Below are 26,776 nucleotides of genomic sequence, written 5' to 3'. Positions count from 1 at the left end.
GGATCTTCTACTGTAATTACTGAATTATCAGCAAATGCTTTAAGTTTAAATTCATTTTTTGCCAGTTTTTCTTCCTATTATCTCTTCATCTGATCTTATATTCCTTTCAAGTACTCCCAGAACCAAAATGAACAACAGAGGTGATAACGGACATACTTGCCTAGTTCCTTTTTGTATTTTACATTCATTCGTTATCACCTGATTTACAATTAATTTCGCTTTCTGTTCTGAATATGTTGCTTGCATTCCTTTTAAAAATTTATCTCCATGCTACAAGAGAATAATGTATGTGTAGAGGTATGATGGTTTTCTTCAAAGGAAATAAGTCAATTTTACAAATAAATTTTCAATTATGGAAATTTGGAGCGTAGAAAGATTTATATGAGGCAGCAACTGAACATGTATTTCCAAATATGCCATCATACAGAGAAAAAACGAAAATACAGCAAAGGACAGGTTTATTATTTCTTTAATTTTTCCTCCTTATTAGCTGTTCCCGATTGTTCAGCTCAGGCCTCAGAAGGATTATATAACATTTGGGGGCAAAGATGCAGCCCAGCAACCCACCACTGGAGGCTAAGATGGAGAAGATCTCCACAGCGACCATATATTTTCCCTTGGTGCTCAGGTAGGAAGGAATAAAAGACAACCAGACACTGCAGAAGACCAACATGCTGAAGGTGATGAACTTGGCTTCGTTGAAACTGTCTGGTAGCTTCTTGGCGAGGAAAGCCACAGCAAAACATACAGTGGCCAGGCAGCTTATGTAGATGAGGACACAATAAAACATGGCCACAGACCCCTCATTACATTCTAGTATAATTTCTTCTGTCACTGAGTGCATATCCACATCTGGGTATGGGGGAGAGGTTGCCAGCCACACAGTACATATCCCTGCTTGAACCATGGAGCAGGAAATGAGAATAGAGTGGCCTAGTCCTTTCCCCACCCATTTCCTCATCCTGGATTCTGGTTTTGTAGCCATGAAGGCCAAAACCACAGTTAAAGTTTTTGCCAGGACACAAGAAACAGCGGTTGAGAAGATTATGCCAAAAGCTGTTTGTCGGAGGAGGCAGGTCACCTTCTCTGGTCGGCCAATAAACAGCAATGCACAAAGGAAGCAGAGCAGGAGAGAGATGAGGAGAGTGTAGGTGAGGTTTCGGTTGTTTGCAATGACAATGGGTGTGTTGTGGTGTTTCATAAATGTACCAAGTACCAGAGCTGTGATCAGGGAAAGGGAAAGAGAGAAACAGGCTAAACTGATGCCCAATGGTTCTTCATAAGACAAGAAGCTGATATCCTTGGGCAGACATGCATCCTGATTCTTGCTTGGATAGTCTTTGTCCGGACATTGATAACAGTCATTCATATCTGGGGAGAAATAAAGAAATTAGCTCATATCATGTCAACTTGCTGAACTGTTTACTTTCTGTCTGAGAAGAAAAGAGCTCTCTTTAAATCAAAACACATATCTAGTACTGTCTGGGCCCCTGCAATGTGGTATTACTGAATTTAATTGGTTCAGAGATATGTGGCCCTGTAAGTGCCACAGCCAGGGCCATTGACATCTGAATGTTTATTCACACTAGCCTGGGTGTAGCCTGTGTAAGTCACAAGGGGTGGCAAGGCCCCATCTAGTTATGATTTGAACCACATACCGTCCAGTTACTCTCAATGCATAAAAAGGTAAAGGGACCCCTGACCATTAGGTCCAGTCGAGACCGACTCTGTGGTTGCACGCTCATCTCGCATTATTGGCTGAGGGAGCCGGCATACAGCTTCCAGGCCAGCATGACAAAGCCACTTCTGGTGAACCAGAGCAGCACATGGAAACACCGTTCACCTTCCCGCTGTAGCGGTTCCTATTTATCTACTTGCATTTTGACGTGCTTTCGAACTGCTAGGTTGGCAGGAGCTGGGACCGAGCAACGGGAGCTCACCCCGTCACCGGGATACGAACCTCTGACCTTCTGATCAGCAAGCCCTAGGCATGGTGGTTTAACCCACAGTGCCACCTGGGTCCCCTACTCTCAATGCATAGTCACTCTCATTTGATTAGCATATTTAGACTATCTGAAGGCAATGATCACAAAGAGGCAGGATCACACACAGTAGATTATCTATTTTGACATGTACTCAGCTGTCCTTACAACACCTTTCAATTATTAGTGCTGAGACTGGAGCTATTTAATCTATTAATTTATCCTACCATCCTGGTTTGCAATCTTCCCCTCTGCACATGGGATGCAATCGTAGCAGCAAGGTGGCTGTCCCTCCTTCACTTTCTTGCTGGATCCTGGAAGACATCTCTCAGTACATACAGAAAGAGGCTGAGTCTATTCCATAAATGAAATAGCAGAAGGGTCATCAGGAGAATAATGAGTATGGAAATCTTCATGTTCTTGGGCCCTTCTCTATGTTACTAAGCTGAGCCAGCAATTTGTGAAAAAGCTATATTTTTTCAGTAGTAGTAATTTTGGAGTAACATAAATTCTGGACAAATACATAAATTGAAATGAAGCTATCGAAGACCTATGATACCCCTTGGAATGCTGCAACACAAATCTCAGCACGTTAAGAAAATACATACTTTTGAATACATCTTTTGAGATAACTCTTTTTTAAAGATGTGTGTATCCACTCCTAATACTAATTCACTTGCTCTTCACACCTTTCCTCTCAGCTCTCTTCTTCACTTTCTCAATCTTCACCACTTCTCTTGCTTCCACCTCTTCCACTTGTGGCCTTAGAAGAATAGTGGTCTCCTGCCCCTGCTGCTGTCTGTTCTCACTTTCTTCCTCTGGTATTAATATACCTCCTTTCCTCAACCACCTGATTTCTCCACTTTACTTGGAAGAAAGACGAAATCCTGGGGCTTACCTATGCATCCTCTTTAGCTCGATTAAAAATCAGTTTTTTGTAAATGTAATTTGTAATAAAATATTAATAAATATAATGAAATAAAATATTTGCCTTTACTTCTTGAGTCATTTTTTTGCTGTAAGCTTTTGGCTCCTAATCTGGTACTTGGATGCATTGGTCATGTTCTACACAGTAACTTGCACTTTAAAAGACAGTAAATAGACATGCAGGTGAATGATCACCATTTGCAAGATTGAATCTCTTTGGAATTATCTAATAATGCGGTCCTACCTGATTAAACCAACTGTGCCATGTTATGGCATCTTCATCAATGATGAATAATTGATCTGGAGGAGACTGTGGATCTATCCTCCCAATGCTCACTCTGTGCAAACTTTGGTTGGGGAATATAATCCAATTGACAATATCCAAGCTAGAGGCTGCCTCTCCATTCTGATTGATGAAGACCACATCTCCGGCTGTATTGTTAAATGATATATTTCTCAGAAAGTGATGGAGCTAGATTGAAAACAGAAATGGCATTTGTTTGGAAAAGACTGCAGTTCGAATACAGGACTGAGGTATCTTTTTCCTGTGGGCAGGACTTAGAGCAAGTGGTGGGTGGTGATTAAGTCAGCTGTTAGTGGAGTCAGGTCCAAGGATGGAGAGACCACCAGTTTTCTCTCTTCCACATCTCTTTCTCCCTTTCCCCCCTTTTACAACCTTTCTTTCTATCCCCTGCCCCCTACTTCTTTTCCTCTCTCCCTGTGTCCCAGGAGACACAACAGGAGACCACAGGCTCTGAGGGAGCATTTGGTGTATATGGGATAGAGAGAATGCTGAACATCTCTCTTGACCATTACCACTGCTTCTTATCTCTTAATGCAGTGGCATCTCAGTGGCATCCAAAGTTCTCTCATAGAAGTGCTTTTTCGTTTCTGAGATGAATGAGCAAGCTGACAACATTTTCTAAATCCATACTTTTCGAGAGAATAACAGGTTTCTTCCATTTGAGGATGTTCAGCCTATTACCTGCCAAAACTGTTGATCCAGATTCTTCCCTCTCCCTCCGTACACCATTCCTCTGTGTCTGAGTCTGGATGTGAACATGGCATGTAAAGCATGGGCCATGGCGTAGACAGCATTATGGATGCTGTAACTGTGGCCTGTCATGCTCATTTCAAAAAATGATCCAGGAAGGCTCTCCAGCTTCTCTTCTCCGGTGCAAATATTCCCCTCCACCTTTTCTGAAGTCATATATGGGAATACACATCCAAAGGCCTGTTGCCAGAAGTCCTTGATAAAACCATCCCCATCTGTGCTGGAAGGGTTTCTGTGCAGAACATACTGATGAAATCCTGGTGGGTTTCTGAAGTGAATTTCAAAGGATATAGCACCATTGAATATTCCTGAATCCCAGTTCTTTTGAATGACAAATGAAGTGAACTCAACATGGGCTGTTGTTATCCATACTTTACTTTTTATATTGTATGTCATGGCATCAAGTTCTGATAGGTATGGAAGCCATCTAAAAGTTGCCATGGAATAAGATTCTCCATAGGCAACTACTGCATTAGCTGTGCTGCTAAAAATTTGATGGTTTATACTTTCCCCCTGTTGTAGAATGCCATTAATTTCAGAAATAAAACTTAAATTGGGTATTCTTTCTAGGAATGCAAAGCAGACACCACTCTTGGTAAATATTGGGGAAATAGTTTGCACAAATCTTTCTCCGTTGTCATTGTCCATTGCAATGACTCCAATCCATGTCCACTTGAAATGCAGAAGCAAAGAGAGAATTCCCTCATACTGAAGGGCTTCTGGGGCTGCCAACTGGTAGAAGGGAAGCCCTGGGCTTTTCTCATTCATCACTGGAGCAGAGCCATAAATGAGCTAAAAAGAAAATGGGGGAAGAGAAGAGACAAAGTAGAATTCTTTCAAAGTATTCATATACATTATGATGTGTTGAACTGTGTTAGTCAAATATGTCCTTTTGCCAATGTTCCGGTTTGTGTGCCTCTCTCTCAGTTCTATGAAAGACAAACATGCAGATGGGTGGGAACTGGGATTATCTACCATTTCTGGTTTTTAAACCTTTGATTTGTTGACTAGAGAGGGGACTGTGTCTGTTTTATATTATTTTTTGAATCTTCTTAAGACTTTGATAACTGGAGATGGGCATTGAGTCTACTTCACTTAAAAACAAACAATCATTTTTTATGTCATTGCAAAATTTGGCAGACTCTTGTACAATGGATAAAACTGAATGGGGGAACATACCATTCCCCAAACAGCAGATTACCTAGACATTATCTGGCTTTGTCAGAATTGCAACTTGGGTCAGATACACAGTTCTTCTCTGCAGCTTCGTCTTTTTTCTTCATGATGCACATGCCCCATCACACAGCAAAGCTGATTCTTCTCAAACATTATTTATGAACATTTATTTCATTTGTGAATCAGCTGCTAACTACTCTTACTGTTCTTCTGCAGAACTGAATTTTAATTTGCCATAACTTCTCTGTGTCTTTAATTATGTCGGGTGTGCTAAAAAGGAATAGTTATTGTACTGGCTCCTGCCTGTCAGCTTTTTTAGCTGTAAGCAATTCCCCCACTTCCCCAGCAGGTTATTTGACATGCCCTCCTCACTAAATCTTCCACTGGCACCTAAATTCTTACTGCTTTTATCCTGTAAGCAATTCCCCCTTTTCCTCAGCAGCTCAATTCAGATACCCTCCTAATTAAGCAGAAACTGATGCATAAGCAAAAACTGCCGGTGAGAGAGAAGCCCACTCTCCCATCAGTGGCCTTTGGTATATAAGTGATCTAAATGTGTGTCTAAGACAGGGGAGAGTTACATACAGTATTTTGTTCAGGTATTGCAACCTTCCCCTTTCTTCAGGTTTGTCTGTCTGTCTGTCTGTTTGCTTATATTACAATTATGTACCACCTTTATTTATCAAGGGTCTCAAGGTGGTGTACATGGTTCTCCTTCCAATTTCATCTTCACCCTGAACTGATGCTGAGGAACCTTCCTCTTTCTCTATGGAAAATAATAGAGGTATTGTACATAGGTGTCCTACCTGCGGAATCTTAAAGATATCCAAAACGGTTGCCACATAAAAGGAGATTTCAGAATCAAGTCCACCAATGACCCCAGTCAAATTATTTTCAACATCACATATATAATTAGGGACAAATTTCTTCACCATGGATAAAAGCAGCAGTGTGGCAAGATATGTGCTCCTTGCATTGATATAGCTGTCATATAAGTGGAAGCCCAAGGTGGTATTGGGTAAGATGTGAGGGTCTTCGTTGATCTCCTTGACTGCAAATGCCAAGGCCACGATGTGCTGGTAACCCTTAGGCACCACCCTAGAATGAGAGTTGAAAACGGTATCAGCAGGAACTTCAAAAGATTTATCCTTTTACACACCAACACAGTAGGTAATCCTATTTAGTTCAGTAGGGTTAAGTCTAAGTCTGTTCTACTATTGAATAGCTCTTATCTATAGGTTCTCTCTGATATTTAGTTGAAACCTTCTATCTTGTAACTTGAGGAAGCTAATGTGTGTCCTAACCTCTGGAACAAAAGAAAACAAGCATGTTCCATCTTCCTGGTGACAGCCCTTGAGATATTTGAAAATGGCCATCATACCTCCCCTCAGTTTCATCATAGCTAAACATAGCAAACTCCCTCAACCAGTCCGTATAAGGCTTGGTTTCCAGACCATCTTTGTTGCCCTCCTCTGCGCATGTTCCAACTTGCCAATATCCTTCTTGAATTGTGGTGATCAGAACTGGACCCAATACTTCAGGTGACCAAGGCAGAATAGAGCAGTACTATTACTTCCTTTGATCAGGACACTATACTTCTGCTGATGCAGACCCCTTGAACCTTTCCACGTGTACTACTGGGAAGCCAAGTGTCCCTCATTTTAGATTTGTGCATTTGTCCCTATTGAAATTCAAGTTGTTACTTTTGCTCCACTTTTCCAAACTTTTAAGAAAAATAATATCTAGAGCACGGGTTGCAAATGTGGGGCTCATGGGAGATCTTTCCTTATATATGTCTGAGGTCTTTTTCTGACACTTACAAAGTCTTTGGTCTCTCTGGTCTCCCTCTGCAGTGACCCCGTTTTCATGAGTCAGTGATGGTCATTGGAATTCACTAAAATCTATATTTTATAATACAGTAAGTACCTTTCAGTGCTGAAACAAACCTTAGCCTAAAATCAAAAAATGAAGCCATAAGAACATATCAGCTTCACAACAGGTTTTTAAAAATTCATTCTTGCTAACTTTCTAGTAGTTTAGATAAAGTCTATCAAAATGGGCTGTTCCAAAGGGCTCTCCCAGAAACACAAACATGGATATATTTCAATACATTTATATTCATTTCTCTATCCAGACATGGGAATTTCTCCTGTATTCTCTTAATTCACAAGAGATTCCTTCCTCTCTTTTTTTCCTTGCACCAGCGTAAGTTTTATTCAAATCTAAAGTGGATTTCCCCAGCTAAAAGGGGAAACGTTTGCAGCCTCAGCCATTATTCTGAAGCTGCAACTCTAGGTTTGATCATTCCTTTGATGTAATGAATGAGTGGCTTAGTTCTTACACAAGCTCTTCAGGCAGCGCTGGTGGGGGTTCCTCAGTCAATGTTGCTGGAGAGGTGAAGAAGCCCCCATGGGAAACAATGCCACCAATGAGAAACTCTCCTGGCTGATGATACATGTGAAGTGGACGGTGTGGATCTTGGAGCCAGCATTTCGCTAGGTGAGCCTCACATACATTGTAAGAAATCAGTTCCAGCAGCAAGAACAGTAAAACCACCATCCTTAATCCAAGGGCAACTGTTTGTTTTATGCAGAAAGTATGATTTTTCTTGGCAATACTAGAATAGGTTTATCTAAGATAAAGATCATCTCCTTTAAATTGTAGATTAATTTCCTGAGACGACACAATCCGGGAGTATCCAGAATCAGACTTGCTGATCCCAGACCCTATTTAAATTATTCAGGATAAGTTGTAGTATCCTTTGTGTTATGTTGCCAGTGGCCAGAGAAAATACACAGGGATTTTTGAGGAATAGCAGATTAATTATAGCCCTGTTAATAACGAAGCAAGCGTGTAGTTATTCATCTAGTGCTCGGGATTCCCTATGGAATTGCAGAAGAAAAATGCTGAAGAAAATATTCAGAACTGTTATTTTAATTTCCCTTCCATTAGACCAGCGGTGCATGGGTGAAATGAGAACTTAGAAGCTCATAATAGGAGACCTTGTAGTCAATGGAGACTCCAAAATGTAGCATGGTGTAGCCAGCATCCTGGAAGTTGGCTGAGTGAACCTGGATTCACACCAGCCATGTGACATGAGTGCAATGGCCGCTCATTGCTGTTCTGGGGGATGGCAGTTGTGTCCCCTTGCTCTCAGCCTCCTTCCCCAGTGGCCTGGGAATGCATGTTTGCTCACACGCCTAGGGGTAAATGCCCCTCTAATTCTGAAAAGGTTGAGTTGGTGCCCCCTGCCCTTCTGTATGGCTCCTTTTACAGAGCCTTGTGAAAAATCTCTCTTGATTCCTTCAGCCTCTGTGAGCTAGCACCTTAGGGAGAGAGAGGATTCTTGAAATCTCTCAGACCCCACACTTCATCCAAACCCAGGTGAGGGTGGTCAGGATTCCCAGAATTGCTGAGCCTGATGTTTCAGCCTTTTGTTCATAGCTGCCAAGTTTTCCCTTTTCTCGCGAGGAAGCCTATTCAGCATAAGGGAAAATCCCTTTAAAAAAGGGATAACTTGGCAGCTATGCTTTTGGTAGATTTTAATTCAGTGTCCAACTTCATTCAGCAACGCTGATGTCTCTGGCTTCTTCTGCAAACTTCAGCATTTTTATTTCTTAATTATGTATTCTGATTCACTTCCACTAGGGCAGGGGTTGGGTGTGTGTGTGTGCCACTCCAGATGTTGATGGATTCCAAAAACTCCAATCCAAGCCAGTATGGAAAATGGTCAGCAATGATGAGGGCTGTAGTCAAGCAATATCTGGAGGGCTATAGGCTTCCCATCCCTACTTCCTGTCTCTACTTGAATATTTGGATGTTCTTCAAGGGGAGAATAATCCTACCATATACACACTCATTAATAAGCATTTTAGCTTGCTGTAAATTGATATAGATATCTACTCATAAATATTTGTTTTAAGGTTTAATGGGGCTTACTCCCAGATAAGTGAGTACCAGTTGGCAACCTAGGCTTTGGTTTAGGGTTGAAATTGGGAGAAAGCATTGGCTTTGTGCCATTAAGAGCTGTATAGAAGGAATAATTCGGAGGTTAAGCTTGGCATCTAGAAAGCTGAGGTCTATTATGGACATATACATGCAACGTGCAGTCTCTCTGTCCTCTTTGATTCTGCTTTCTATCTCATTAAGCTCTGCTTTAGTTGCATTCTCTATTCAGCATCGTTAGATCTAATGACTTTTATCTGCTCATCAAACATTTGCTGAACATGTCCCATCTTCACCATAAGATCTTCACAGCATCATCTCTTATCAAGGAGGAAATATGAAGTGGCAAAGTTACTTGTTCATGGCAGCTCACACCAAATATAAATTTCCATGTAAATTTCCATTGTCACGTGGAGAAAACGCTTTCAGTTCTCTCAGTTGTACATTATAACCATCTCAGAGATAATTAAGAAATGGAAGCCCACCAGGGTTATTATGTGGTTTGGGGGCAAAATGTTGATTCCCTCACTCATAAGTTGATTAACCCTGTTAGGATTCCCAGGAGCAGCTTCTGGTTTCACAACGCTAGTAGAGATGGGACTCTTCATTTCAAGCTCATGGGTTCAAGCTCCACATTGGGCAAAGGATTCCTGCTTTCCAGGCCATTGGACTATAAAACCTCTGGGGTATTTTCCAACTCTACAATTCTGTGATTCTTGGAGTCTCAACATAGAAATTGGCTTTTTCAGAGCATCAGATGTTAACCCCCGTTTACAAATTTCTCCAGAGTGGATTTGATAGGAAAGATTTATATCTTGCTCTATTAGATCTCTATATCTTTCCCACACCCTCATTAATGATCTCCTAATTATGTGATTATTAAAAAAATCCTTTACATACCTTTCCTTTCCCATACCAAAGATATGCATGCCACCCATATCTATTATAATGACCTTCCAGATCTTAAGCTTCCTCTTTTTCCAATTTTATCCAAGTCCCTGATCCATACTAGACATGCAGCCTCATAGTACAATTTAAGGTCTGGGAGGGTGAAACCTCCTCTTTCTTTTATATCTGTAAGTATTTTATGTTTAATCCTTGGCCTTTTGCCCTCCCAGACAAACTTGGAAATTTCTCTTTGCCATTTTTTGAGGCCATCATCCTTACCCATTATTGGGACTGTCTGGAAAAGAGAGAGCATTTTTTGGTAGCACATTCATTTTAATCACCGCAATTCTTCCTAGTAGCGAAAGTTCATTCTGCTCCATGTTTCTAAATTTCCTTTTATCTCTAACCACACTTTTTCATAATTATCTTCATCTTTATACACATTTATATTGTTTGTTGTTAGCCAAATTCCTAAGCATTTCACTTTTTTATGGATTTCTATTTCAATGCTTTCCTCTAATTCTTCTTCTTCTTCTTCTTCTTCTTCTTCTTCTTCTTCTTCTTCTTCTTCTTCTTCTTCTTCTTCTTCTTCTTCTCTCTCTCTCTCTTACTAATAATTTAGTTTTATTTTTGTTTAATTTCAATCCTGCTAACTACCCAAATATTTGATTTTTTTCTATTACCTTAGGGAGAGATTTCTTTGGATCTTCTACCAAAAATACTGTATCATCAGCAAATGTTTTAAGTTTAAATTCATTTTTACCAGTTTTTATACCTATTATCTCTTCATCTGATCTTATATTCCTTGCAAGTACTCCCAGAACCAAAATGAACAACAGTGGTGATAACGGACATCCTTGCCAAGTTCCTTTTTGTATTTTACATTCATTCGTTATCACCTGATTTAAAATTAATTTCACTTTCTGTTCTGAATATGTTGCTTGTATTCCTTTTAAAAATTTATCTCCATTTGATGGTTTTCTTCAAAGGAAATAAGTGGATTCTATAAAGGAATTTTCAATTATGGAAATTTGGAGCATAGAAAGATTTATATAAGGCAGCAACTGAACATGCATTTCAAAATATTCCACTGTACACACAGAGAAAAACAAAAAATACAGCAAAGGACAGGTTTCTTATTTCTTTAATTTTTCTTCCTTATTAGCTGTTCCCTATTGTTCAGCTCAGGCCTCAGAAGGATTATATAACATTTGGGGGAAAAGATGCAAACCAGCAACCCAACACCGGAGGCTAAGATGGAGAAGATCTCCACAGCTACCATATATTTTCCTTTGGTGCTGAGGTAGGAAGGAATAAAGGACAGCCAAACACTGCAGAAGACCAACATGCTGAAAGTGATAAACTTGGCTTCATTGAAACTGTCTGGTAACTTCCTGGCAAGGAAAGCCACAGCAAAACTTACAGTTGCCAGGAAGCTCATGTAGATGAGGACACAGTAAAACATGGCCACAGACCCCTCATTACATTCTAGTATGATTTCTTCTGTCACTGAGTGCATGTCCACATCTGGGTATGGGGGAGAGGTTGCCAGCCACACAGTACATATCCCTGCTTGAACTATGGAGCAGGAAAGGAGAATGGAGTGACCTAGTCCTTTCCCCACCCATTTCCTCATCCTGGATTCTGGTTTGGTAGCCATGAAGGCCAAAACCACAGTTAAAGTTTTTGCCAGGACACAAGAAACAGCAGTTGAGAAGATGATACCAAAAGCTGTTTGTCGAAGGAGGCAGGTCACCTTCTCTGGTCGCCCAATGAAGAGCAATGCACAAAGGAAGCAGAGCAGAAGAGAGATGAGGAGAGCGTAGGTGAGGTTTCGGTTGTTTGCAATGACAATGGGTGTATCGTGGTGTTTTATAAATATACCAAGTACCAGAGCTGTGATCAAGGAAAGGGAAAGCGAGAAACAGGCTAAACTGATGCCCAATGGTTCTTCATAAGACAAGAAGCTGATATCCTTGGGTAGACATGCATCCCGGTTCTTGCTTGGATAGTGTTTGTCTGGGCATTTCTTACAGTCATTCATATCTGGAAAAAATAATGATTTGGACCTTAGTTCCTTTCACACCAGCTTTGTGAAAGGTTTATTTTCTGTCTGAGAAGAAAAGAGCTCAGCTCAAATAAAATGTAAGTGCAGTACTCTCTCATGTCGTTGAGAGCGATGTGGTTCTATAAGTGACACAGCTTGGGCCATTCCTCCTCATGATATTTGAATGTATCATTGCACTAGCTTTAGTGCAGCTTTTGTAAGTCAGAAGGCGTGACAAGAGCCCCTCTGGATGTTATTAGAACCATATACCATCTGCCTTTTCTCAAAGCATGGTTATTCTTATTTGACTAAGATATTCCACCTTATTCTCTAAATATTGACCCTGCATACCCCCATTGTACACTGAGAGCAAGCTCTGAGGGCCTTTGGTCAGTTCTCCCATTGCGAGAAGTGAGGTTACAGGGAACTAAGCACAGGGCCTTCTTGGTAGTGGCACCCACCTTGGGGAATGTACCCCCATCAGATGTCAAGGAAATAAACAACAACCTGATTTTTAGAAGACCCCTGAAGGCAGCCCTATATAGCGAAGCTATACTGTGAAGTTATACTGTGGTTGATGTTTTAATTTATTGGAAGCTTCTCAGAATAGTTGGGGAAAGTCAGTCAGATGGGAAGCATATGAATTATTATTAATACTACTACTACCACCAATAGCTAAAGGACAATGACCAGCAAGAGGCAGGGACACACACACACAATAGCTTATCTCTTTTTCTGAAACTTAACCTCAGCCATCCTTACATCTTTCAATCAAATGGATCCATTTAATCGAATCCTGTTCCTTACCATCCTGGTTTGCAATCTTCCCCTCTGGACATGGGATGCAATCATAGCAGCAAGGTGGCTGTCCCTCCTTCACTTTCTTGCTTGATCCTGGAAGACATCGCTCAGTACAGACAGAAGGAGGCTGAGTCTAATCCATAAATGGAAGAGCAGAAGAATCATCAAGAGACTAATGAGTTCAGAATATTTCGTATTCTTAGGCTCCACTCTATGTTTCTAAACTGACACAGAATGCCTATACCAAGAACAATTGCTACTTTTCTTTATAGTAGTAGTAATGTTTGACATGATGTGATATCTCCTCTATTGTTCTGGGATGTGCAGGCACACTTTGAAGTTACTCTAGTGTCCCTGTTAATCTTGTAATCTTGTTATAATTGTTACTTCTTTGTATGTTGTCCACTAGGTATACATCCCTAGAATTGATTTGGTGTTGGTGGCTACACCTATTCTTGGGCCCATCAGATGCTGTCTGGGGAAGAGTTCCTTATAGTTCCGAATACGGGGTTTTTGAGGAATGTGTTCTTCATGAGTTCTCATACAAATATATAATAAAAATTCTGGACAAATAGGTCAACATGATCATGCAAAAATCCACTGAATAGCTAACTGGTCTTTCAGATGTACAGCCTCTAGTGCAGGGGAAATGTATGCCAAGGCTGTGATTGGCTGAAAGAAAACATGCCCTCCTGTATCCAGGCCTTTTCATAGAAAAACCGGTATTTGACTTGGGCCTAATAACCCACATTCAGATGAAGATTGTGTGATGCAAAAACCAAATGTTTATGGATGAAGCGTGTGGTGGGGTCTGTGAAGGGTTGGGATTAGGGTGAGACAATCTAGCTTTCGCTATTTTGGTTTGCAATCAGATTACCCAGGGTGAGTTTACACTGTCAGCCTTGCTTAAGTGCTTTTTATAGTAAAAGGGTTCTTCTGTTTTGTAAACCCCCTTAATGAAATATTTTCTTTTTTTCCTTTTTCCAACAGAGGGCTCCCTTAAGATGTCTTCTAAAAGTTGTGTAGGTCTCTTATCTCCTTGACATCTGGAGGGAGGGTGTTCCACACACTTCTAGGGATTTGCATGGTGAATTGGCTTGTTTATTTATAAAATGCTTTATCCAAACCTTTAAGCCTGGGATTCCCAGTGTGGTACCATGGCAACCTCATAAAACTCATTGGTCCATGTCCAGGCCCTCTCCACTACCATTTTCAATGATTTTTGTTAATGTAATGATTATTGCATTTAAACTGAAGATGGTGCTGAAGTGACTGGAAAGTGGCATCTAGTGGCATCCTAGCTTTTTTCCAGAGTGTTTCTGGATCCCACATGGGGCACATAGGGAAGAAAGAGGGGGCAGACAAGCTAGAGGCATAAGGTACATAGAAGCCAGGGCTGGCCCTAGGGCAAGGCTGGGTGGTGTGGGGTGCCGCACGGTGCCCAATATGCTTAAGACGGCCCTGATAGAAGCAGTGGTGGGGCTTACCTGCCCCCCCCCCCAATATTTGATTCCAGTTGGTGAACCTGCTTTGGCCATCCTCTAATCAGTAACTTGCAGTTCAAAATAAAAAAATTCTTCGACTCAGACCAACACGGCTACCTACCTGTAACTTGCAGTTCAAAAGACAGTGATTAGACAGGCAGGTGGATAATTATTGCTTAAGCTATATTGAATCTCTTCGGAATCAGATAACAATGTGGTCCTACCTGGTTAAACCAACTGTGCCATGTTATGGCATTTTCATCAAGGGTTAATTTTTGGTCTGGAGGAGCTTGTGGATCTACCCTCCCAACTCTCACTCTGTGCAAACTTTGGTTTGTGAATATGATCCAATTGACAATATCCAAGCTTGATGCTGCCTCTCCATTCTGGTTGATGAAGACCACATCTCCAGCCGTATTGTTAAATGAGATACTTCTCAGAAAGTGATGGAGCTAGATTGAAAACAGAAAAGACAGGTGTTTAGAAAAGGCTACAGTCTAATACAAGGCTGAGCAACCTTTTTTCCTGTGTGCAGAGAATGCAGCAAAAGGTGGGTGGTGATTTAGGCAACTGAGTGGAGTCAGGTCCAAGCATGGAGAAAGCCAACCCATTTTCTTTCACAAACCTGCCTCTCTCTCTCAGTCTAACTTACAGCTCTTCTTCCCCACACTCCCTTTTCCATCTTTTCCTTTCTCCCTCTCCATGAGACTCCATGTTGTGCAGCCACCTCCTCTGAGGAAGGATTTGGTGGATATGGGCCTAGAGAGAATGCTAAACCTCTCTATTGACTATGACCACTGCTTCCTATTTGTGAATGCAGTGGCATCTCATTGGGCTGCAAAGATTCAATCCTACAAATGCTTTCTCCTCAAATACAGGGCAATATCCATGACCATCATTTCCCTTTCCTCTGGGGGTATATTGCCATTACATAGTCCAGATTTGCAAGCAGCACAATTTGTGGGGAATCATCTAGGATAACACCAAATCAATGCCTTCTCCTCTGTCAGCAGAATTAGAGATTCATTTCTGGACTCTGCCCAAATATTTGAACTCTGAGAGGAAAGACTAAGGTGACAGTATTTTGTGAACCCATGCATATTCAGCAGAATTGGGGGGGGGGGTGCCCAGTGCCATATAATATTTCCAAAATCAAACCATCAAAAGGATGTGCCAGAGGGAAGACTGTAGAGAGAGTTTTCTGGGCTATCAGCAACCGCCACCCCCTCCCGCGTTTCTCCAAGCGTCCTCCGGTGAGCATAGCTCTGTAAAAGGCATTCCCTTCTTCTCCAGCATGCTCCAGTGACATGTTTATTTACACTATATTACACAGACAAGGAATCATGGTGCTCTCTCTCTCATCCAGCTCCGAGAGAGAACAGGCAAAAGTGAAAGTACATCACATAATAGATAGAGATAGGACTATATCTGATTCTCACGCTTGCTCTCAGACAGACCGTGTCATTTGCACTAATCACAAAATGCAGTGAAATTGCTGGAAGTGTGGGAAAGAAGGCCACCTGCAGAAGAAATGCAGGAAGGGCCAGACTCCTAGGGGCTCTGGGGCAGGAGGGGCCAGTGGCAAGAATCGTGCCAAGCCTAGCTCTACCCAGGCATGTGCTTTGATCACAAAAAGCACCTCCCCAACTACCCAGAATGAAGCATCTTCGCACTAGTGCATCCCTTTCATTAAGGTAGGACATTGTCGGGGGGGGGGGGAGATAGGTCAACTGTTACGTCTTTGACTCACCTCCCCCCAATGTTGGGTACAACTCTGATTATGAGGACGCAACAGATTTTTCTCTGTTGAGGATATACAACCTTTACCTGCCAAAACTGTGGATTCGGATTCTTCCCTCTCCCTCCGTACACCATTCCTCTATGCCTGAGTCTGGATGTGGACATAGCATGTAAAGCATGGGCCATGGCGTACACAGCACTGTGGATGCTATAACTGTGGCCTGTCATGCTCATTTCAAAAAATGATCCAGGAAGGTTCTCCAGCTTCTCTTCTCCTGTGCAAATATTTCCTTCCACCTTGTCTGAAGTGATATCTGGGAATACACATCCAAAGGCCTGTTGCCAGAAGTCCCTGATAAAACCGTCCCCTTCTGTGGTGGAAGGGTTTCTGTGCACAACATACTGATGAAATCCTGGTAGGTTTCTGAAGTGAATTTCAAAGGCTATAGCGCCATGGAATATTTCTGAATCCCAGTTCCTTTGAAAGACAAATGAAGTGAAATCAACCTGGGATGTTATTATCCATACTTTACTTTTTACATTGTTGGTCAATTCATCATGTTTTGATAGGTATGGAAGCCATCTATAATTTGCCATGGAATAAGACTCTCCAGATGTCACCACTGCATTAGCTTTGCTGCTAAAAATTATATCTTTTATATTGGCTGCCTTTTCTAGCATGCCATACGTTTCAGAAATAAAAGTGAAATCGAGGATTCTTTCTATGAATGCAAAGCAGACACCACTTTCCATAAAGATTGGGGAAATAGTTTGCACAAATCTTTCTCCATTATCATTGTCTGTTACAATGACTCCAATCCACATCCACCTGAAATGTAGAAGCAAAGAGAGAATTCCCTCATACTGAAGGGCTTCTGGGGCTGCCATCTGGTAGAAGGGAAGCCCTGGGCTTTTATCATTCATCACTGGAGGCGAGCCATAAATGAGCTAAAAAGAAAATAGAGGGGGAAAAGAGACAAAGTAGAGCTCTTTCAAATATGCCCTTTGCCAATGTTTTGGGATTTGTGTGCTTCTTTCTCAGATATACAAAAGACAAACATGCGGTTGGGCTGAAAACTGGGATCATCTCCCATTTGTGGTTTTAAACCTTTGATTTGATGACTGGAGAGGGACACTGTGTCTGTTTTATTTTATTTATAAATATTGTGAACACTTTGATGACTAGAGCAGGGCATTGTCATTGTGTCTATTTTACTCTTTAGGGAAGCTTTTAATGTTTGACGGACTATTGTATTTTAATATTTTGTTGTAAGCTACCCAGAGTGGCTGGGGAAAACACAGACAGATTGGCGGGGTAGAAATAATAAATTGTTCTTCTTCTTATTATTATTTAAAAAGAAGCAATTGAATTTTATGTTATTGCAAAATTTGGCAGGATCTTATCTGACTATGTCAGAATTTAAAGCAATTTCCCATTTTGCCCAGCAACTCAATTCGGAAACATTCCTCACTAAGCAGAAATTGCTACATAACTAAAAACAGCTGGTGAGGTATCCAATCAGTGGCCTTTGGGATATCAGTGTTCTACATTTGTTTGTAATATAGGAGGGAGTGACGTGTATTTTTTCTGGTATTGCACCCTTTCCGCTTATTCAGGTTTATTTTGTTTATATTGTAATTATGTACCACCTTTATTTTCTAAGGGTTCTCCTTCCAATTTCATCTTCACCCTGAACTGATGCTGAGGATCCTGCCTCTTCCTCTATGCAAACTAATAGAAGTATTGTACATAGGTGTCCTACCTGTGGAATCTTATAGATATCCAAAACAGTAGCCACATAAAAGGAGACTTCAGAATCCAGTCCCCCAATGACCCCAGCCAGATTATTTTCAACATCACATATATAGTTGGGAACAAATTTCTCCACCATCGATAAAAGTAGCAGTGTGGCAAAGTATGTGCTCTTTGCATGGGTATAGCTGTCATATAAGTGAAAGCCCAAGGTGATATTGGGTAAGATGTGAGGGTCTTCGTTGATCTCCTTGACTGCAAATGCCAAGGTCACGATGGGCTGGTAACCCTTAGGCACCACCCTAGAATGAGAGTTGTAAACAGTATCAGAAGGAACTGATATATCCATTTACATATCAACACAGTAGTTAATCATATTGAGTTCAGTAGGGTTAACTTTCAGTCTGTTCTACTGTTGAACAGCCCTTGTAAATAGAAACAACTTCTTGATATTTAGTTGAAATCTCCTTTCTTGTAACTTGAATACCCTGATTTGGAGGAAGAGAAAACAAGCATCCTTCATCTTCCTGGAGACAGCCCTTGAGATATTTGAAACTGGCTATCATACCTCCCCTCAGTCTCATCATAGCTAAACATACCAAACTCCCTCAACCATTCTGCATAAGGCTTGGTATGCAGAACATCTTTGTTGTCCTCCTCTGCATATGGTCCAGCTTGCCAATATCCTTCTTGAATTGTGGTGATCAGAATTGGACCCAATACTCCATGTGACCAACGCAGAATAGAGCAGGGCTATTACTTCCTTTGATCAGGACACTATACTTCTGTTGATGCAGATCCCTGAACCTTTCCACATGTACTAATGGCAAGCCAAGTGCCCCTCATTTTAGATTTGTGCATTTGTCCCTATTGGAATTCATGTTGTTACTTTTGCCCCACTTTTCCAAACTTTTAAGATTAATACTATCTAGAGCAGGGGTTGCTAATGTGGGGTAATGGGAAGTTTTCCCTTACATGCCTAACGTCTTTTCCTGACTCTTACAAAGTTTCTGGTCTCTCTCGTCTCTCCCTGCAATGACTTCGCTTTCATGAGGCAGTGATGGTCAATGGAATTCACTGAATTCTATACTTCATAGTAAGTACCTTTCAGTACTGAAACAAACCTTACCCTAAGAATAAAAAATGAAACCATAAGAAACTTAAGCTTCAGAACAGGTTTTTTAAAATTCCTTCTTACTAACGCTCTAGTAGTTCAAATAAAGTCTTTCAAAATGGGCTGTTCAAAAGGGCTCTCCCAGACACACAAATATACATCCACTTCAATACATTTACCTGTATATTCATTTCCCTATCTAGAAATGGGAATTTATCTCATATTGTCTTAATTATCAAGAGATTCCTGAAATTTTTTGCACCAGCATAATTCCCATTCAAATCTAAAGTGGTTTCCCCCAGGTAAATTAGAAGAAGTTTGCAACTCTAGGTTTGATCATTCCTCCTCTCTAATAAATGAGTGACTTAGTTCTTACAAAAGCTCTTCAGGCAGCACTGGTGGGGGTTCCTCAGTGAATGTTGCTGGAGAGGAGAGGAAGTAACCATGGGAAACAATGCCACCGATGAGGAATTCTCCTGGCTGATGATACGTGTGAAGTGGACGGTGTGGATCTTGGAGCCTGCATTTTGCTAGGTGAGCCTCAGATACACAGTCAGAAATCAGTTCCAGTAGCAAGAACACGAAGAACACCATTCTCAATACAAAAGTACCTGTTTGTTCTCCATGTAATCCATGATTTCTCCGACAATATTATAATCAACTTCTCCAAGATAAGATCTGTCTCATTTGAATGGTACTTTATTTACCTGAGAGGATGCCATCTGGGAGTATGTAAGATCAGTCTTGTGTATCCCAGACCCTATTTAAATTAAAATTTAAAAAATCCTTCTTTAGCACCTTAGAGACCAACTATGTTTGTCACTGGTATGAGCTTTTGTGTGCACGCACAATTATTCTGGTTAATTTTTGTATCGTTTGTGTTCCTTTTGCACATGGCTACTGAAAGTCCACAGAGGTTTTTGAGGAGCAGTAGATTTAATTATAGCCCTGTTAATAACCAAGCTGGAATTTAGTTATTTACTCAATGCTTGGGGACCCCTGAGGAATTGCTGCAGAATATGTGTTTGTCACATATCCAGAACAGTTGTGTTTAATTTCCTTTCAGTGGATAATAAGAAGCCAATGGTGTATTGGTGAAGTTTGAAGTTCATAATAGAAGACCTTCTAAGCAATGGAGACACCAAAATATAGTACAGTGGTACCTCTACTTACGAATAACTCTACTTATGAATGTTTCTACTTATGAATGGAGCTCTGTCCGCCATATTGGATGCGGTTTAGATAGGGTTGCTTCGACTTACAATTTTTTTCTCCCAATGCATTCCTATGGGATTCGACTTACAATTTTTTTCGACTTACAAATGTGTGTTCGGAACGCATTGAATTCGTAAGTAGAGGTACCACTGTACTGTGTTTTCAGCATCTTGAAATTTGGCTGAGTGGACCTGGATTCACATCAACCATGTGGCATGAGTATAATGGCTGCTCACCACTTTTCCAGGGGGTGACAGTTGCGTTCCCTCACTCAGCCTCCTTTCCCTATGGCCTAGGCACACACATTTACTGGCCTTAGGAGGGTGTGGTGATCACCAGGGTCCCCGGATGTTTAGCGGTCTATTGATCCCTGTGCCACCACAGTACTCGCTGCCACCAACCAGGTACTCCCTGGTAATCACTGAGTCCAGTCAGGGTTTAGAAAGTGAACACAAAGCTCCAGTTTATTTCTCACACATTAACAAGCTTATGGTTTCTCAGGTAGTACTCTGTCAATACTCTTTAGTTCCTATACTGGCCTTTACCTTCCTATACCCTCAAGTTCACAATCAAATCAACCTCCACCCAGTTCCCAACCAAACTGGTCTAGGTTCTTATCCTATCCTCTCAGACCCTGACTATCTCTGACTCAGACTTGCTTTCTCTCTCACAGACTAAACCAACCCACAGACTCCACTTCTTAGTACTCTCCCTCTCTCTCTACCCTCTCTCCCAACCAACCCCCAGTGTTTTTTTTAATAACCTAGCTGACTCCGCCCACTGGGTTCTCATTGGGCAGACAGTTAACTCTTTCACTCTCATATTGGGATGACATAACTAGCATAATAGGGCCAACACCACAGAGGGGAATTCTCCTTGGCCAGTGGATCTCAAAAGGGAGGGGTCTTTCCAACCCCAAAGGCACCATAACTGGGCAACTCAGTGGTGCCTCCTGGAGGGCAGTGCCTTGCTGGCTGCGGCCATTGCCTGCTGTCTTGTCTGGCCTGGCAGTGAGGCTTAAAAGGGCAGCTCCAGGGACCCCTCGCAGCCCGGCTGGGTGAAGAGTGACACCCTCCCACCCTCCCTTATTATTTCCAATCACAATTCAGGTCAATTAATTATCATGCTTGTTGTAATAATAATAATAATAATAATAATAATAATAATAATAATAATAATAATTTTATTTGTAAAATTTGTTTGTAAAATGTATTTTCCTTTTCAGGTCATGATTGCTTTTCTCCTTAAGCATCATTCCATTTAACCACTTCATTTTTCTTTTATCTGCTGACCTTGCTATGGTTGCTAACAGTTGCCATATTCGGAGCAGGGAAGGAATTTGCCTATAGAGAAATTGGCTGCCCTTGAGGTTTTGCCTTCCTAATAGCAAAACGTCAAAACTTTTGGTGGTTAAGCCATTTGGGGGGATCGTAATCTTCAAGTATTGGGTGAAGTAGGCCATCACCCAGTACCGAACCAGTGATGTATTCTGGGTACCCCATTAACTCTACCTGCACCCAAAATTGCCTTGAGTCCTGGCTGGTTGGTCACCCCAGGTTGAGGGTTATGGAACTGTGTAAAGCCCTCACATTTGTGCCATTTTCTGCCCCTATTACCAAAATGACTTGACCTTCCACTTGTGCCTAAAGCTCTGTACAGCCTACAGCCTAGGACCTAGAAACCTGAATGATTGTCTAATGTTATTTTTAACTGTTTTAATAGGGTGAAGGATGGTTGATTAATAAATAAATATCCCTCCTGTAACCATCTGGCAATTGCAGATTCAGGGAACCTGTGGCTGTTTAAGTTAGAACACTCTCCCTGAATACAGAGAGGAAATTGTTTTTGAATAAAGGGAGCATGTTATTATGCATAACATACACTTTTTCTAAAATGTAATCTGTGCACAGCAATCAAAGTTTAATTTATAGGTTTTTTGTGTTGTTTCATATATTAAAAAATGAGATGATGTGTCCTCTTCCTCCAACCCCAACTCAGAACAGGAATTGATCCCGATGGATGCTGCTTGCATAGGAGCACCCTGAAACCAGCAGGATCAAATCCCCGCCCCCAAACCAGCTGCTAAGCAGAGGTTTCTGCAGGGAACACGGTGGTGAAATAGACCCTGGAAGCTTTTCCACCCACCACTCAATCTCTGAAAACTAGGGATCACTCTGCATATCCCACCCCATAATAGGGCAATCTGTGCTTGTCTTTCCTGAACTTGCTGCAAGTTTCATATGTTGGAGATGCGAGAAAGAAAAGGGATCATATTGTTGAAATGTTGTTTATTGGTGTAATGTGTGTGTTTATTATATGTATATTGTTTGTATATTGCCCATATATGTTTTTAAACAATAAAGGAATTCAAAGGATGAACCTGGGTTATACAATCAGGAAAAATCTGACTGTTAGCAGTACAGAACAATAAACCATAAATGAATACTCGAATATTCCATGGCCTGCAATAGTACAGTTTCATAGATCCTATCATACTGAAAGCTGTGAAACAAACTATCATTGAGAATTAAGGCAGGATACAGATTTACTGGCATGTATATTTTGACAAGAATAGCTCTGAGTCTTCTTGTCAGCACATGCTACAGGAGAATAATGTATGTGTAAACGTATGATTGTTTGCTTCAAAGCAAAATAGTCAATTTTACAAAGGAATTTTCGACTATGGAAATTTGGAGTAAAAAAAAAATTATATGAGGAAGCAACTGAACATATATTTCCAAATTTTCCACTGTACACACAGAGAGAAGCGTAAAAGGACTGGTATATTATTTCTTTAAGTTTTTTTCCTTATTAGCTGTTCCCTATTGTTCAGCTCAGGCCTCAGAATGATTATATAACATTTGGGGGGAAAGATGCAGCCCAGCAACCCAACACTGGAAGCTAAGATGGAGAAGATCTCCACAGCGACCATGTATTTTCCCTTGGTGCTCAGGTAGGAAGGAATAAAGGACAGCCAAACACTGCAGAAGACCAACATGCTGAAAGTGATGAACTTGGCTTCGTTGAAACTGTCTGGTAGCTTCCTGGCGAGGAAAGCCACAGCAAAACATACAGTTGCCAGGAAGCTCATGTAGACGAGGACACAGTAAAACAATACCACAGACCCCTCATTACATTCTAGTATGATTTCTTCAGTCACTGAGTGCATGTCCACATCTGGGTATGGGGGAGAGGTTGCCAGCCACACAGTACATATCCCTGCTTGAACTATGGAGCAGGAAAGGAGAATGGAGTGGCCTAGTCCTTTCCCCACCCATTTCCTCATCCTGGATTTTGGTTTGGTAGCCATGAAGGCCAAAACCACCGTGAAGGTTTTTGTCAGGACACAAGAAACAGTGGTTGAGGAGATGATACCAAAAGCTGGTTGCCGGAGGAGGCATGCAACCTTCTCTGGTCAGCCAATGAAGAGCAATGCACAAAGGAAACAGCAGGAGAGAGATGAGGAGAGTGTAAGTGAGCTTTCGGTTGTTTGCAATGACAATGGGTGTATCATGGTGTTTCATAAAAGTACCAGAGCTGTGATCAAGGAAAGGGAAAGAGAGAAGCAGGCTAAACTGATGCCCAAAGAGTCTTCATAAGACAAGAAGCTGATATCCTTGGGTAGGCATGCATCAAGGTTCTTGCTTGGATAGTCTTTGTCTGGACATTTCTTACAGTCATTCATATCTGGAGTAGGACCTTAGTTCCTTTCACACCAGCTTGCTGAAAGGTTTATTTTCTGTCTGATAAGAGAAGAGCTCAGCTCAAATAAAATGTATGTCCAGTACTCTCTCATGTCGTTGAGAGCGATGTTGTCCTATAAGTGACACAGCCAGGGCCATTCCTCCTCGTGATATTTGAATGTATCATCGCACTAGCTTGAGTGCAGCTTGTGTAAGTCAGAAGGAGTGACAAGGGCCCCTCTGGATATTATTTGAACCACATACCACCTGGCTGTTCTCAATGCATGGTTATTTTCATTTGATTAATATCTTCAAACTATCTCTCTAAATATTGACCCTGTATAACTCCATTGTTCAGCCTCTACATTGAGATCAAGCCCTGAGGGCCTTTTGTCAGTTTTCCCATTGCGTGAAGTGAGGTTACAGGGAACTAGGCGCAGGGCCTTCTTGGTAGTGGCACCCACCTTGGGGAATGTACCCCCATCATATGGCAAGGAAAACAACAATCTGACTTTTAAAAGACACCTGAATGCAGCCCTATATAGCGAAGCCTTTAATGTTTGAAGTTATACTGTGGTTGATGTTGGAAGCTTGGGAAAGACAGTCAGATGGGCAGCATATGAATTATTGTTATTATTACTACTACTACTACCACCAATATCTAAAGGACAATGACCACCAAGAGGCAGAGACACAAAATATCTTATGTCTTCTTTTGAAACTTAACCTCAGCCAACCTTACATCTTTCAATCAAATGGATCCATTTAATCAAATCCTGTTCCTTACCATCCTGGTTTGAAATCTTCCCCTCCGCACATGGAATGCAATCGTAGCAGTAAGGTGGCTGTCCCTCCTTCACTTTCTTGCTTGATCCTGGAAGACATCTCTCAATACAGACAGAAAGAGGCTGAGTCTAATCCATAAATGGAAGAGCAGAAGAATCATCAAGAGAATAATGAGTTCAGAATGTTTCAGGTTCTTTGGCTCCACTCTATGTTTCTAAATTGATACGGAATGCCTCTACCAAGAGCAATTGCTACTTTTCTTTTTAGTAGTAGTAATGTTTGAAGTGATGTGATATCTCCTCTATTGCTCTGGTATGTGCAGGCACACTTTGAAGTTTCTCTAGTGTCCCTGTTAATTTTGTTATAATTGTTACTTCTTAGTATGTTGTCCAGTAGGTAGACAACTCTAGAACTGATTTGGTGCTGGTAGCTACACCTATTCTTGGGCCCATCAGATGTCGTCTGGGGAAGAATTTCTTAAAGTTCCAAATAAGGGATTTTTGAGGAATAAGTTCTTTATGAGTTTTCATACAAAAAAAAAAAAAATTCTGGACAAATACATGAATTGGAATGAAGCTATCCAAGAGATTTGAGACATTGATAATTTTAAGGGGGAAATATACTTTGGAATACATATTTTGAGATAACTCTTTTTTGAAGACTGATGCATCTATTCCTAATGCTCTGTCTCTTGCTCTTCACACCTATCCTCTCAGCCTCCTTTCCTTCACGTTCTCTATCTTGACCACTTCTTCTGCTTCCACCTCTTCCACTGGCCCACTTAGAAGACTAGTGGTCTCCTGCATCTGCTGCTCTCTGTTTTAACTTTTTTCCTCCTTTTCCCAACCACTTCATTTCTCCACTTTTCTCGCAAGAAAGGCAAAGTCATGAGGCTTATCAATTAATACATGGTCTTTCACTCAGTTCAAAACCAGTATTTAATATTTATAAAGAAATCCCAATCTCTTTGGTTTATTTCACACTAGTTTTCTTTATATACTTAGGAATCTGGTTGCAGTCTTTCAGAAGGGAAAAAAGAACCTATTTAATTACTCCAACTGACCACCTATGTGCACTGCCTGATGTAAGATTGTTTCAAGGTCAACATGATCATGCAAAAATCCACTGGATAGCTAATTGGTCTTTCAGATGTACAGCCTCTAGTGCTGGGGAAATGTATGCCAAGGCCGTGATTGGCTTAAAGAAAACATGCCCTCCTGTACTCTTCATAGAAAAACTGGTATTTGACTTGGGCCTAATAACCCACATTCAGATGAAGATTGTGTGATGCACAAACCAAATTTTTATGGATGAAGCTTGTGGTGGGGTCTGTGAAGGGTTGGGATTAGGGTGAGACAACCTAGCTTTCACTGTTTTGGTTTGCAATCAGATTACTGAGGGTGAGTTTACAATGTCAGCCTTGCTTAAGTGCTTTTTATAGTAAAAGGGTTCTTCTGTTTTGTAACCTCCTTAATGAAATATTTGCCTTTGGATCTAGTGGCATCCTTACTTTTCTCCAGAATGTTTCTGGATCCCACATGGAGCCCATAGAGAAGATAGAGGGAGCAGACAAGCTAGAGGCATAAGGTACGTACATAGAAGCATTGTGGGACTTTCCTGCCCCCCCCTTCAATATTTTATTCAAGTTGGTGATCCTGCTTTGGCCATCCACTAATCAGTAACTTGCAGTTCAAAAGCCAGTGATTAGACAGGCAGGTGGATAATTGTTGCTTAAGCTATATTGAATCTCTTCTGAATTTGATAACAATGTGGCCCTACCTAGTTAAACCAACTGTGTCATGTTATGGCATCTTCATCAAGGGTTAATTTTTCGTCTGGAGGAGCTTGTGGATCTATCCTCCCAACGCTCACTCTGTGCAAACTTTGGTTTGTGAATATGATCGAATTGACAATATCCAAGCTAGAGGCTGCCTCTCCATTCTGGTTGATGAAGACCACATCTCCTGCGTTATTGTTAAATGAGATACTTCTCAGAAAGTGATGGAGCTAGATTGAAAACAGAAAAGACAGGTGTTTAGAAAAGGCTACAGTCTAATACAGGGCTGAGCAACCTTTTTTCCTGTGTGCAGAGAATGCAGCAAAAGGTGGGTGGTGATTTAGGCAACTGTGAGAGGAGTCAGGTCCAAGCATGGAGAAAGCCAACCCATTTTCTTTCACAAA

General features: G+C 41.2%; 2 protein-coding genes across 2 annotated transcripts; both read right to left on the bottom strand.

Moving 5' to 3' along the window:
• Positions 1–469: 469 nt before the first annotated feature.
• LOC118095618 (vomeronasal type-2 receptor 26-like) lies at positions 470–4,749 on the bottom strand. The gene is made up of 4 exons (XM_088655324.1): positions 3,895–4,749; positions 3,154–3,381; positions 2,210–2,336; positions 470–1,371 (listed from the first exon to the last, which is right to left on the bottom strand). Exons 1-4 carry the CDS (start codon positions 4,729–4,731, stop codon positions 470–472), a joined length of 2,094 nt encoding a protein of 697 aa, XP_088511450.1. The 5' UTR covers positions 4,732–4,749.
• Positions 4,750–11,116: 6,367 nt separating this feature from the next.
• LOC118095619 (vomeronasal type-2 receptor 26-like) lies at positions 11,117–16,986 on the bottom strand. The gene is made up of 4 exons (XM_060281279.2): positions 16,132–16,986; positions 14,529–14,756; positions 12,827–12,953; positions 11,117–12,018 (listed from the first exon to the last, which is right to left on the bottom strand). Exons 1-4 carry the CDS (start codon positions 16,966–16,968, stop codon positions 11,117–11,119), a joined length of 2,094 nt encoding a protein of 697 aa, XP_060137262.2. The 5' UTR covers positions 16,969–16,986.
• Between the last annotated feature and the right edge of the window lie 9,790 nt (positions 16,987–26,776).

Source organism: Zootoca vivipara, chromosome 12, assembly GCF_965207765.1.
Source record: "Zootoca vivipara chromosome 12, rZooViv2.hap1.1, whole genome shotgun sequence".
Taxonomy (NCBI): domain Eukaryota; kingdom Metazoa; phylum Chordata; class Lepidosauria; order Squamata; family Lacertidae; genus Zootoca; species Zootoca vivipara.
This window is presented reverse-complemented; position numbering and strand designations above follow the sequence as displayed.